Raw genomic sequence first — 12500 nt, 5'->3', positions numbered from 1 at the left:
TCTCTCTCTCTCTCTCTCTCTCTCTCTCTCTCTCTCTCTCTCTCTCTCTCTCTCTCTCTCTCTCTCTCTCTCTCTCTCTCTCTCTCTCCTCACTCGCAATGAAAAAAAAGGTCCTTCTATTAGGTCTTCGTTCCTTGCCAAGCGTCGCGAAGTTTTCAAGAACTCACGCCACGGTCAGTCCCCGCGGCCGCGAGTCCCCGGGGAAGTGACGGGCGGCGCTGCGAGGGCGGGAGGCAGCAGGGTGAGGCGGGAGGAAGGGGACTGCTGGTGCCGGGAGGTGGAGGGTGGCAGGAAAGAGGGGGGAGGTGGAAACATGGTGGGTGGTTGGGGCGACAGTTTCTCGACTCGATAGAAAGAATTTATTCCCATCTCATAGTTGCCGTTTTTCTCTCTCTCTCTCTCTCTCTCTCTCTCTCTCTCTCTCTCTCTCTCTCTCTCTCTCTCTCTCTCTCTCTCTCTAACTTTGTTATCTCTTCGCTTCATTTTCCTCTGTTGCTCTCCATCTCGGCAATATTTTCTCAATTTCATCTCATTTGTTTCAATCTTCCACTTTTCTCGTCCTTCCGTGCATCTCTCCCAGGCTCGTTCATTCTTCTTTCTTTCCTTTCCCATTTTTCTTTTAGGGCCTTTCTTTTCTTTTGTTTTTTCTTTTTATTTATTACTACGTCTGTCTCTTTCTGATGAGGAATACGATTCTCTTATTTCGTGTGGATATATCTCCCTTCCATGGCTGTCGTTATCATCATCATCATCATCATCATCATCATCATCATCATCATCATCATCATCATCTTCCTCTTCTTCTTCTTCTTCTTCTTCTTCTTCTTCGTCTTCTCTTCTTCTTCTTCTTCTTCGTCTTCTCTTCTTCTTCTTCTTCTTCGTCTTCTTCTTCTTCTTCTTCTTCTTCTTCTTCTTCTTCTTCTTCGTCTTCGTCTTCGTCTTCTTCTTTTGTCATCTTTGCTTTCTACACTCTCATTCTTGGTACCTCTCTTACCTCTTCCTCCTCCTCCTCCTTGGTCTGTTCCTTCATCTCCCTCTCTTCTTGCCTCTCTCTCTCTCTCTCTCTCTCTCTCTCTCTCTCTCTCTCTCTCTCTCTCTCTCTCTCTCTCTCTCTCTCTCTCTCTCTCTCTCTCTCTCTCTCTCTCTCTCTCTCTCTCTCTCTCTCTCTCTCTCTCTCTCTCTCTCTCCGCCCGCCTTTTTCCATCCTCGGTTGTTGTTTTTCCTCCCTCCATGTTACCAGTTCCTTCCTTCCTTCTCCCTCTCTCTACATCTTGCTCCTCCTTCACTGTCTTCCTCACTCCATTCCTCACTCTTTCCTCTCGTTCTTCCTCTTGTCATATTTGTCAGAGAGAGAGAGAGAGAGAGAGAGAGAGAGAGAGAGAGAGAGAGAGAGAGAGAGAGAGAGAGAGAGAGAGAGAGAGAGAGAGAGAGAGAGAGAGAGAGAGAGAGAGAGAGAGAGAGAGAGAGAGAGAGAGAGAGAGAGAGAGAGAGAGAGAGAGTGTACAGTTACGGTGAAGAATTCTGCTTGTGTGTGTGTGTGTGTGTGTGTGTGTGTGTGTGTGTGTGTGTTAGTACACGTCAGTAAGTGGCTGTCACACCTCGTACTTTTTTTCTTATTTTACTGATTATTTTGTATTTTTATTTGAAATTTAGAATTTTAATGAAATAATCAATTATTTATTTTTTATTTTATTTTATTTATTTATTTATTTATTTTTTTTATTTTACCACTGAGAGGGAACAAATGCAGCACCGATAAGTGTTGACGATGAAGGCAGTTGTATTAGGAAGGAGAACAGCACAGGATTTGTTATGATTCGGATTTCGGGTTGACTTGATGAGCTCTCACTCATATTTCACCGATGACGAGTACAGGTTGTGGGGAAAAGAATACAAGTGCAGCAGACTGAGCTCTTTGTTGTCAAACACTTTGGAATCGCGTTCTGATTACTTTTAGCGAACTGTTTGGGGGGAGTTATTGTGGATTTACAAAGATTTATTTTTGTGATGTTGGTGATTTTTAAAAAAATTGTAGTCCCTATTATTGCGAAAATCAGCCATATGAACCTGATTAATATATAATCTGTTTAACTTTAGAAAATAGTCCTGCGTTTAAAAATACTGACAGTGTGGACACAGACTGGCGTTAATCCAGAATAAAACACCATGCCAAAGCTAAAAGAGATACAATCCCTTTACTTCTAATTCCCAGAGTAGGAAACTGATTCCCTTATTTACTGGTAACTTCTGAAAGAATACGAGTCCAAAAGACAAATAAAAAAGTATAATGTACTCGTACGTAGTATTGTAACGGGAAGTCAGTCTCTCTCTCTCTCTCTCTCTCTCTCTCTCTCTCTCTCTCTCTCTCTCTCTCTCTCTCTCTCTCTCTCTCTCTCTCTCTCTCTCTCTCTCTCTCTCCAAAGACATTCAAGAGACTCGTGCGTCCATATTTTAAAAAGCTTTATTTTCTTTTTTTCTTCCAGTGGACAAGGGAAGGTCAAGGAAGGTCAATTTTTTCAGGGTGTTTTTCTTATGGGGAGAATTGATTATGGGGAGAATTGAGCCACTCTTTGTTAAACTTACCCTAATCACGAAACCCCGTTTGAAATCCCAAATAAACCTAATAAGTTCATGGTAGTCAAGATGAAGCCCAAAAACTTTTAAGGATACGAATTATATTTGTTTTTTTCAGTCTGAATGTTGGTTTTGTAGACCGTTAAACGTTAGTTTTTTGTAGACGCAGTGACTTTCGTGCATGTACATGTAACAGTGTATGCCATAATTAAAACCAATAAGCGGTAACTACTTTTAACTATGGTACTGCGATTTTTCTTAGGAATAATACGTAACGATTCACATTAGTCAGGAGGAGGAGGCTGGATGGTGAATGTGTGAGGGACTGCGTGTAAGCTTAGCGAGGCGTGCGGCAGAGGTGGTGAAAGGGCATGTGTATACATTAGTGTTTTGTGTATCCTTCCGGGAGTGTGTTGTTGTTGATTAACTCTCGTGTTGACGTGCTTCCTGTTGTGAGTCTGAATAATTCACCATCGCGGTTGATGGCTTTAAAAATTGTACTGTTTTCTTTGTTGTGTGTGAGCCGTGGTCCTCGCTTTTGTCAGAGAGAGAGAGAGAGAGAGAGAGAGAGAGAGAGAGAGAGAGAGAGAGAGAGAGAGAGAGAGAGAGAGAGAGAGAGAGAGAGAGAGAGAGAGGTAATGTATGAAAGATTGTATCCCGTCGACTGTTGTGACAAGTGTTGTCTTATTACGTCAACAAGAGAGACAGTTATGTCAACAGAATCCTCTTAAAAACACCTACGCACCTGAAGTATTTTTTTAATTAATCTTGGTCTCATTTTTTCTCGCCTTTAACAGGAGGAGGCAGTAGACACCTACAGAGGTGATAATTACTCCCAGTGAAGTGTGAAGCACCGTATCAGGGGATGCTGTGAACTTATCACTGACCCAGCTGTGACCTCACTGAATGTTTTTCCCTTTATGTCACATCACAAGGGGGCAGTCACAGCCTGCCCTCTAAAGACAACACTCTTCCTTCACGCAAAACTACATGCACTTGGTTACACGCACACCCTTCACTCAAATTTTAAACTTAAGATGGCGGCTCCTACACCAGTCTCGGAGTTCCCATCTGGGGAGGGGACCACAAATGTCCCTAGGTCAGACTGCTCTTTTGGTATCGAGTGTCTTGACAGCCCCTCAACTTTTACTTCATTAACTTCTGCAACATTCGCGGTCTTAGATCTAATTTTTTAATCTGTAGAACACCACCTGTCCTCTATTAAACCTCATCTCCTTATCCTCACTGAAACACAGGTGTCTGAGGCAACTGACAGTATTCCCTTTTCTGTTCCCTCCTACTTTCTCTATCCTCATTTTCAATCCAAAGCTGGATGTTGCGTTTATATGCGCAATGACTTGACCTGCTTTCGTGCCCTCACTCTTTCTCTCTCTCTTTCTCTCGACCTAAACCTTCCAAACTTTGGTTTAACACAGCTTGTTCTCTTACTATACATGATAAAGAGTTGGCCCACGAAAGATATTTGAGCCTTCCATCACTTGAATTTCATGCGCTTTATATTTCTGCCCGAAATCATGCCAAGTCTGTTCTCCAACGAGCCAAAACCTCCTTCATTAATAGAAAGTGTCAGTCTTTCAAGATCTAACTCCACTCGTGATTTCTGGCACCTAGCCAAAAAACATCTCCAATAACTTTGCTTCCTCTTCTTTCCCTCCTTTATTTCAATCTGATGGCACCACTGCTACCTCATTTATTTCTAAAACTGAACTCTTTGCTCAAACCTTTGCTAAAAACTCTACCTTGGATGATGAAGAGCTTGTGCTTGCCTCTCCTCCACTCTCTGACTATTTCATGTTACCCATTAAGATAATTTGCAGTGATGTTTTCCATGCCCTCGCTGGCCTAAACCCTCGGAAGGCTTATGGACCTGATGGGGTCCCTCGTATTGTTCTCCGAAATTGTGCCTCCGTGCTCACACCTTGTCTAGTCAAACTCTTTCAACTCTATCAACATCTACCTTTCCTTCTTGGTGGAAGTTTGCCTACATTCAACCTGTTCCTAAAAAGGGTGACAGTTCTAATTCCTCAAACTACCGTCCTATTGCCTATCTGAAGTGTCTGGATCTATCCTCAACAAGAAGATTCTTAAACATCTATTGCTTCACAACCTTCTGTCTGATTGCCATTATGGGCTTCGTCGACGTCGCTCTACTGTTGATCTGGCTTTCCTAATCGGGTCTTGGTCATCCTCTTTTAGAGATTTTGGTGAAACTTTTGCTGTTGCCTTAGGCATATCAAAAGCTTTTGATAGAGTCTGGCACAAAGCTTTGATTTCCAGACTATCCTCCTACGGCTTCTCTCCATCTCTCTGTAACCTCATCTGATGTTTCCCTTTCTGGACGTTCTATTGCTGCTGTGGTAGACGGTCACTGTTCTTCTCCTAAATCTATTAACAGTGGTGTTCCTCAGGGTTCTGTCCTGTCAACCATTCTCTTCCTATTGTTCATTAATGATCTTCTAAACCAAACTTCTTGTCCTATAAACTCCTATGCTGAAAATACCACCTTGCACTTTTCCCCGTGTTTTCGTAGACGTTCAACCCTTCAGGAAGTAAACAGCTCACGCAGGGAACCCTCAGAACGCCTGACGTCTGATCTCTCTAAAGTTTCTGATTGCGGCAGAGCAAATTTAGTATTGTTCAATGCCTCAAAAACTCAGTTCCTCCATCTGTCAAGTAGGGATAACCTTCTAGACAGCTATCCCTTATTCAATGACACTCAACTGCCCCCCTCTTCTACACTGAAAATCCTCGGTCTGTCCTTCACTTATAATCTAAACTGGAAACTTTACATCTCATCTCCAGCAAAAACAGCCGCAATGTTGCATCACCTGCTATCTTCTACCCCTATTTTCATGCCAACAGCTCTTCTGATCTTGCTAAGTGCATGTCTCCCCTCCTTCCGCGTCCTCGCTGCACAAGACTTTTTTTTTTCTCATCCCTATTCCATCTTCTCTTCTTCTCTTCTCTAATGCAAGAGTTAACCAATATTCTCAATCATACATCCCTTTCTTTGGTAAACTATGGAACTCCCTGCCTGCTTCTGTGTTTCCACCTTCCTATAACTTGAACTCTTTCAAGAGCGAGGTTTCAAGACACTTATCCTGTAATTTTTTATTACAACGTTTGACTCTGTTGGGGACTGACACCTCAGTGGGCTTTTTTTTTTTTTTATTAAAGTTTTCTTGCCTTGGTCGGTGTCCCTCCTATATATATATATATATATATATATATATATATATATATATATATATATATATATATATATATATATATATATATATATATATATATATATATATATATATAAACAAGAGTGGCGGAAACAAAGGGTTGCCGTGTTTATATCTTACTTGGTCTTGTTTTCTTTATTCATACATTGTTGTTTGCGAGTAGATTCTTCTTTTTATTTTTCTCTTTGGTATTGTAGTTTTCTTATTAACTTTTTTTTCACCAACTGTACTTTATGATGGAATTATTTCTTAATATGTTTATATACCATCTGAGAAGTCTTCACGTGAGGTTTCATAGGAAATTACAGAGAATCTTTTATTAACATATCCATTTTTTTTTTTTACTTCTCTAACTCCTGTTAATGTCAAGTTGTGTGTGTGTGTGTGTTTTTTTTTTTTTTTTTTTTTTTTTTTTTTTTTTATGTAGGAAGGATACTGGCCAAGGGCAACAAAAATCTAATAAAAAAAATGCCCACTGAAATGCCAGTCCCTAAAAGGGTCAAAGCAGTGGTCAAAAATTGGTGGATAAGTGTCTTGAAACCTCCCTCTTGAAGGAATTCAAGTCATAGGAAGGTGGAAATACAGAAGCAGGCAAGGAGTTCCAGAGTTTACCAGAGAAAGGGATGAATGATTGAGAATACTGGTTAACTCTTGCGTTAGAGAGGTGGACAGAATAGGAGTGAGAGAAAGAAGAAAGTCTTGTGCAGCGAGGCCGCGGAAGGAGGGGAGGCATGCAGTTAGCAAGATCAGAAGAGCAGTTAGCATGAAAATAGCGGTAGAAGACAGCAAGAGATGCAACATTGCGGCGGTGAGAGAGAGGCTGAAGACAGTCAGTTAGAGGAGAGGAGTTGATGAGACGAAAAGCTTTTGATTCCACCCTGTCTAGAACAGCAGTATGAGTGGAACCCCCCCCAGACATGTGAAGCATACTCCATACATGGACGGATAAGGCCCTTGTACAGAGTTAGCAGCTGGGGGGGTGAGAAAAACTGGCGGAGACGTCTCAGAACACCTAACTTCATAGAAGCCGTTTTAGCTAGAGATGAGATGTGAAGTTTCCAGTTCAGATTATAAGTAAAGGACAGACCGAGGATGTTCAGTGTAGAAGAGGGGGACAGTTGAGTGTCATTGAAGAAGAGGGGATAGTTGTCTGGAAGATTGTGTCGAGTTGATAGATGGAGGAATTGAGTTTTTGAGGCATTGAACAATACCAAGTTTGCTCTGCCCCAATCAGAAATTTTAGAAAGATCAGAAGTCAGGCGTTCTGTGGCTTCCCTGCGTGATATGTTTACCTCCTGAAGGGTTGGACGTCTATGAAAAGACGTGGAAAAGTGCAGGGTGGTATCATCAGCATAGGAGTGGATAGGACAAGAAGTTTGGTTTAGAAGATCATTAATGAATAATAAGAAGAGAGTGGGTGACAGGACAGAACCCTGAGGAACACCACAGTTAATAGATTTAGGAGAAGAACAGTGACCGTCTACCACAGCAGCAATAGAACGGTCAGAAAGGAAACTTGAGATGAAGTTACAGAGAGAAGGATAGAAACCGTAGGAGGGTAGTTTGGAAATCAAAGCTTTGTGCCAGACTCTATCAAAGGCTTTTGATATGTCCAAGGCAACAGCAAAAGTTTCACCAAAGTCTCTAAAAGAGGATGACCAAGACTCAGTAAGGAAAGCCAGAAGATCACCAGTAGAGCGTCCTTGACGGAACCCATACTGGCGATCAGATAGAAGGTTGTGAAGTGATAGATGTTTAAGAATCTTCCTGTTGAGGATAGATTCAAAAACTTTAGATAAGCAGGAAATTAAAGCAATAGGACGGTAGTTTGAGGGATTAGAGCGGTCACCCTTTTTAGGAACAGGTTGAATGTAGGCAAACTTCCAGCAAGAAGGAAAGGTAGATGTTGACAGACAGAGCTGAAAGAGTTTGACTAGGCAAGGTGCAAGCACGGAGGCACAGTTTCGGAGAACAATAGGAGGGACCCCATCAGGTCCATAAGCCTTCTGAGGGTTTAGGCCAGCGAGGGCATGGAAAACATCATTACGAAGAATTTTAATACGAGGCATGAAGTAGTCAGAGGGTGGAGGAGAGGGAGGAACAAGCCCAGAATCATCCAAGGTAGAGTTTTTAGCAAAGGTTTGAGCAAAGAGTTCAGCTTTAGAAATAGATGTGATAGCAGTGGTGCCATCTGGTTGAAGTAGAGGAGGGAAAGAAGAAGAAGCAAAGTTATTGGAGATATTTTTGGCTAGATGCCAGAAATCACGAGGGGAGTTAGATCTTGAAAGGTTTTGACATTTTCTGTTAATGAAGGAGTTTTTGGCTAGTTGGAGAACAGACTTGGCATGGTTCCGGGCAGAAATATAAAGTGCATGAGATTCTGGTGAAGGAAGGCTTAAGTACCTTTTGTGGGCCACCTCTCTATCATGTATAGCACGAGAACAAGCTGTGTTAAACCAAGGTTTAGAAGGTTTAGGACGAGAAAAAGAGTGAGGAATGTACGCCTCCATGCCAGACACTATCACCTCTGTTATGCGCTCAGCACACAAAGACGGGTCTCTGACACGGAAGCAGTAGTCATTCCAAGGAAAATCAGCAAAATACCGCCTCAGGTCCCCCCAACTAGCAAAGGCAAAACGCCAGAGGCACCTTCGCTTAGGGGGATCCTGAGGAGGGATTGGAGTGATAGGACAAGATAAAGATATGAGATTGTGATCGGAGGAGCCCAATGGAGAAGAAAGGGTGACAGCATAAGCAGAAGGATTAGAGGTCAGGAAAAGGTCAAGAATGTTGGGCGTATCTCCAAGACGGTCAGGAATACGAGTAGGGTGTTGCACCAATTGCTCTAGGTCATGGAGGATAGCAAAGTTGTAGGCTAGTTCACCAGGATGGTCAGTGAAGGGAGAGGAAAGCCAAAGCTGGTGGTGAACATTGAAGTCTCCAAGAATGGAGATCTCTGCAAAAGGGAAGAGGGTCAGAATGTGCTCCACTTTGGAAGTTAAGTAGTCAAAGAATTTCTTATAGTCAGAGGAGTTAGGAGAGAGGTATACAGCACAGATAAATTTAGTATGAGAATGACTCTGTAGTCGAAGCCAGATGGTGGAAAACTCGGAAGATTCAAGAGCGTGGGCACGAGAGCAGGTTAAGTCATTGCGCACATAAACGCAGCATCCAGCTTTGGATCGAAAATGAGGATAGAGAAAGTAGGAGGGAACAGAAAAGGGGCTACTGTCAGTTGCCTCAGACACCTGAGTTTCAGTGAGGAAAAGAAGATGAGGTTTAGAAGAGGAGAGGTGGTGTTCTACAGATTGAAAATTAGATCTTAGACCGCGAATGTTGCAGAAGTTAATGAAGAAAAAGTTGAGGGGGGGTGTCAAGACACTTACGGTCGTCGACGGAAAGGCAGTCCGACCTGGGGACATTTATGGTCCCCTCCCCAGATGGGGACTCCGAGGCTGGTGTAGGAGTCGCCATGATTTTAAAATTTTTTGAGTGAAGGGTGTGTGTGTTATTAGGTGCTTGTAGTTTTGTGTGGAGGAAGAGAGTTGTCTTTAGAGGGCAGGCTGTGACTACCCCCTTGTGTTGTGAGACACAAAGGGAAACGTTCAGTGAGGTCACAGCTGGGTTTAATGATAAGTTCACAGCACCCCCTGAACAGTGCTTTAGACCTCACTGGGAGTAATTATCGTTTCGGCAGGTGTCTACTGCCTCCTCCTTTGTGTGTGTGTGTGTGAACACAATATCTTTTATATGTTTATCCCACGATTGGTTATCTAGGCTCAGGAATGCTGCAGCTCCATTATGACCCATGTTTTCATCTCTACCATTCCGCCTTGCCTCACCTCGAGCAGAATGGTGCCCTGCCGCAGTGCCTGTGTCGAGTCACCATGTTTGGCGATCACCAAGGATTATGTTTCATCCATTTTATTCCCTTATTTTCCCATTTTTTTGTGTGGGTGCCGGCCTCTTTCACACGTAAAAAATATATTTGCAGAGAGAGAGAGAGAGAGAGAGAGAGAGAGAGAGAGAGAGAGAGAGAGAGAGAGAGAGAGAGAGAGAGAGAGAGAGAGAGAGAGTACGATACAATGAATTATCAACTTAGCTCATAATATCGCAGTTATATTCGAGTTAAGCTCAAAGAGCGCCTTAACTCTCCTGAATATAGACATTTTAGGTGAAGTTAACGGCCTTCTGAGCCTCGTCGTGGACTCCCCGCCGAGATGCTGCTGCAGTTTGTCGATCTCGCTTCTTTCCCTGCAATGGGACACAAAGAAGCCCACCCCTCCCTGCTTCAGCCGCCTGGTCCTCGTGGTACTTTCACTCCACCAAACCTTACCCAAACTTTTTTCCTTGGATTTCTGGTGCGGTCTACGAGGCAATAAGTTTTAAGTTTCCCCTCCCCTGGTAATCTTCGCTCAATCTCGGCAGGGACTCGTGTGCTCCCCCTGTGGCAGAAAGTTAATAAATGTGACTGCTTACATGCCTCGCTGTAACAAAGCCGCTTAGCGCTTCGCCGGAGGGCTGAATGTGGGGCTGCTGATGAGGGTTTTCTACGTGAGCCAGACATAACTGCTTTTTCCCTCCACAGCCTTGGCTAAGCGGTGCCGTGACTCTTCGTGGGTTACTGTTATGTATTATGTATTTAATTTATCACAAAGTTGTTTTACATTATCGTCATTCGACACTCATAAAGAGTATTCGTTAAGTAATTAATTTGATTCGAAGCATGTGATTCGAAGCTTTCTTACAAGTAGTGACGAGGTGTAGACGGAGTTTTGTTAGCCTTTGTACCTCAGATCAAAGCTGGGAGTAAGCTGACCATCATCCACACACACACACACACACACACACACACACACACACACACGTTCCATAGCTACATCTTTTACGTCGATGTAGAGTTTTCTTATCCTCCCCCGCGTGTTTATTTCTTCTCGTGATTGGTCTGATTAGATCCACCCGCACGATGGCCTCGATCCCTAAAGGTTCAAGTGACTGACGACACGGTAAGGTTCGGATCTTGCCGTCTTAACTGGAAATGCCTCCATTTTGAGACTCCCTTTAGTTTCACCGTGACAGAGTGACATTGTACTATTTATGTATACTGAAGATAGCGTTCTGATTCTGATGCAATATTTAATTATGTTCCTGCAGAGATGGATACGGCTTGGTAGTACCATTTCGGAAAGGTTTTATTTTGTATGATTAGTAAGTTCTTGCTATTTCTTATGTATGAGTGTTACGCAGTCTGCAAGGAACCTTGTTTTTATCTGGTATTTATCTTTAAAATAAGAAAATAGTCCGTGTGTGTGGGTGCCTAATTCTTGTGAAAGACTACTAATTTCCTTTTTATTAAGTCTTTTTTCCCGTCGTGGCAGAAAAGCAAATCCCTATACACATGCACGCACGCACGCACGCACACACACACACACACACACACACACACACACACACACACACACACACACACACACACACACACACACACACACACACACACACACACACACACACTAGGAAAAAAGTAAAAGTTTCACTTGGTTATCAAACAGGCAGAGTTTAGGCCACACACTGTTGCAGAGTAACTCAGGGATTTTGCGGAATCCAAACTTTCAAAGGTAAAAATTCTAACAAAATGTGAAAAGAGTGCGTGGCTCTGATACATTTCTCCTTTATTTCCCTCTTGCTAATATTTCACCGTTCTTCCCTTCGAGCTTTGAACTGCAGCGATAGCAGACTTTCTGAATGCAGTGGGGCATTCATGTGGCTACGAAATAAAAGCAATACGAGTTCCTCTATTTTGTGTGTATCGTGTGTATGCCATTAGCACTCATCGCTTAGTCTAAATATTAGTCATGAGTATTCTTAATGACTGTTTAATTTTATTACCAGTGTCTTATGATAATTAGCGGTAGAATTCATTCACATTGTTACACCAGTATTGTTGGCACCGTCCTGGCTGCCTTCCCGCCTTCCCGCTTTCCCGCCTCGCCACTCACCACTCGCTGCTCCTCCACAGATGTGTTCCTGGGCCCCGTGGAAGCTTACGTCCTGGCGCCCGTTGCCCGATTCTCCGGCGCCTGGAATGTGCCCCTGCTCACCCCAGGGGGTCAGCCCAACGCCTTCGACACCCGCAAGGACTACCCGCTGCTCACGCGCCTCAAGGGCTTCTACACAGAGGTGAGGGTGTGCTGTTTTTCTGCCGTGATGTAGGAAAAGGCGATGCTAATTAAATTTGTAGGCATTGTCAGACGATTTATTTATTTATTTGTTTTATTTATTTTTTTGCTCAATGGGCATGGTTTTAGGGATTTTAAGGTGTGTTTAGGGAGCAGAATTTACGGAGAATTTTTACTCAATGATTATAGGGAGTATTTGTATTTAGTAATGTACAATAATCTTTGTCCTATCATGTTAATGTATTGTGTGATAGGGTGTTGTGATGACGTCCTTACGCATCACGATGTCAGTCCCATTCATCCAGACGCGATCCTAGAAACAAATAAATAAATGAATAAGTAAGTAAATAAACAAATAAAAAGATAAACAAATCAATAAGTAAATAATAAAAAAATAAATAAATAAAATAAAGAAGTAAATAAAAGCTTGAAATAGAGGCACAAAGAAGTATTACAGTCGAAACAAAATTGTATTCAAAGGTGGGGGAGAGGGAGG

General features: G+C 42.7%; 1 protein-coding gene across 2 annotated transcripts in view; it reads left to right on the top strand.

Annotated features, from left to right (window-relative positions):
• The window catches only part of LOC135089862 (atrial natriuretic peptide receptor 3-like), a 103436-nt gene that overhangs the window by 34020 nt on the left and 56916 nt on the right, over positions 1-12500 (top strand). For both annotated transcript variants that reach the window (XM_063986021.1, XM_063986030.1), the window contains exon 2: positions 11845-12005. In XM_063986021.1, the coding sequence (XP_063842091.1) occupies positions 11845-12005 (161 nt within the window). The remainder of the gene's footprint in view (positions 1-11844; positions 12006-12500) is intronic.

Source organism: Scylla paramamosain, chromosome 3 (assembly GCF_035594125.1).
Source record: "Scylla paramamosain isolate STU-SP2022 chromosome 3, ASM3559412v1, whole genome shotgun sequence".
Lineage (NCBI taxonomy): Eukaryota > Metazoa > Arthropoda > Malacostraca > Decapoda > Portunidae > Scylla > Scylla paramamosain.
The sequence above is the reverse complement of the archived record's forward strand: the minus strand, read 5'-3'. Positions and strand labels throughout refer to the sequence as shown.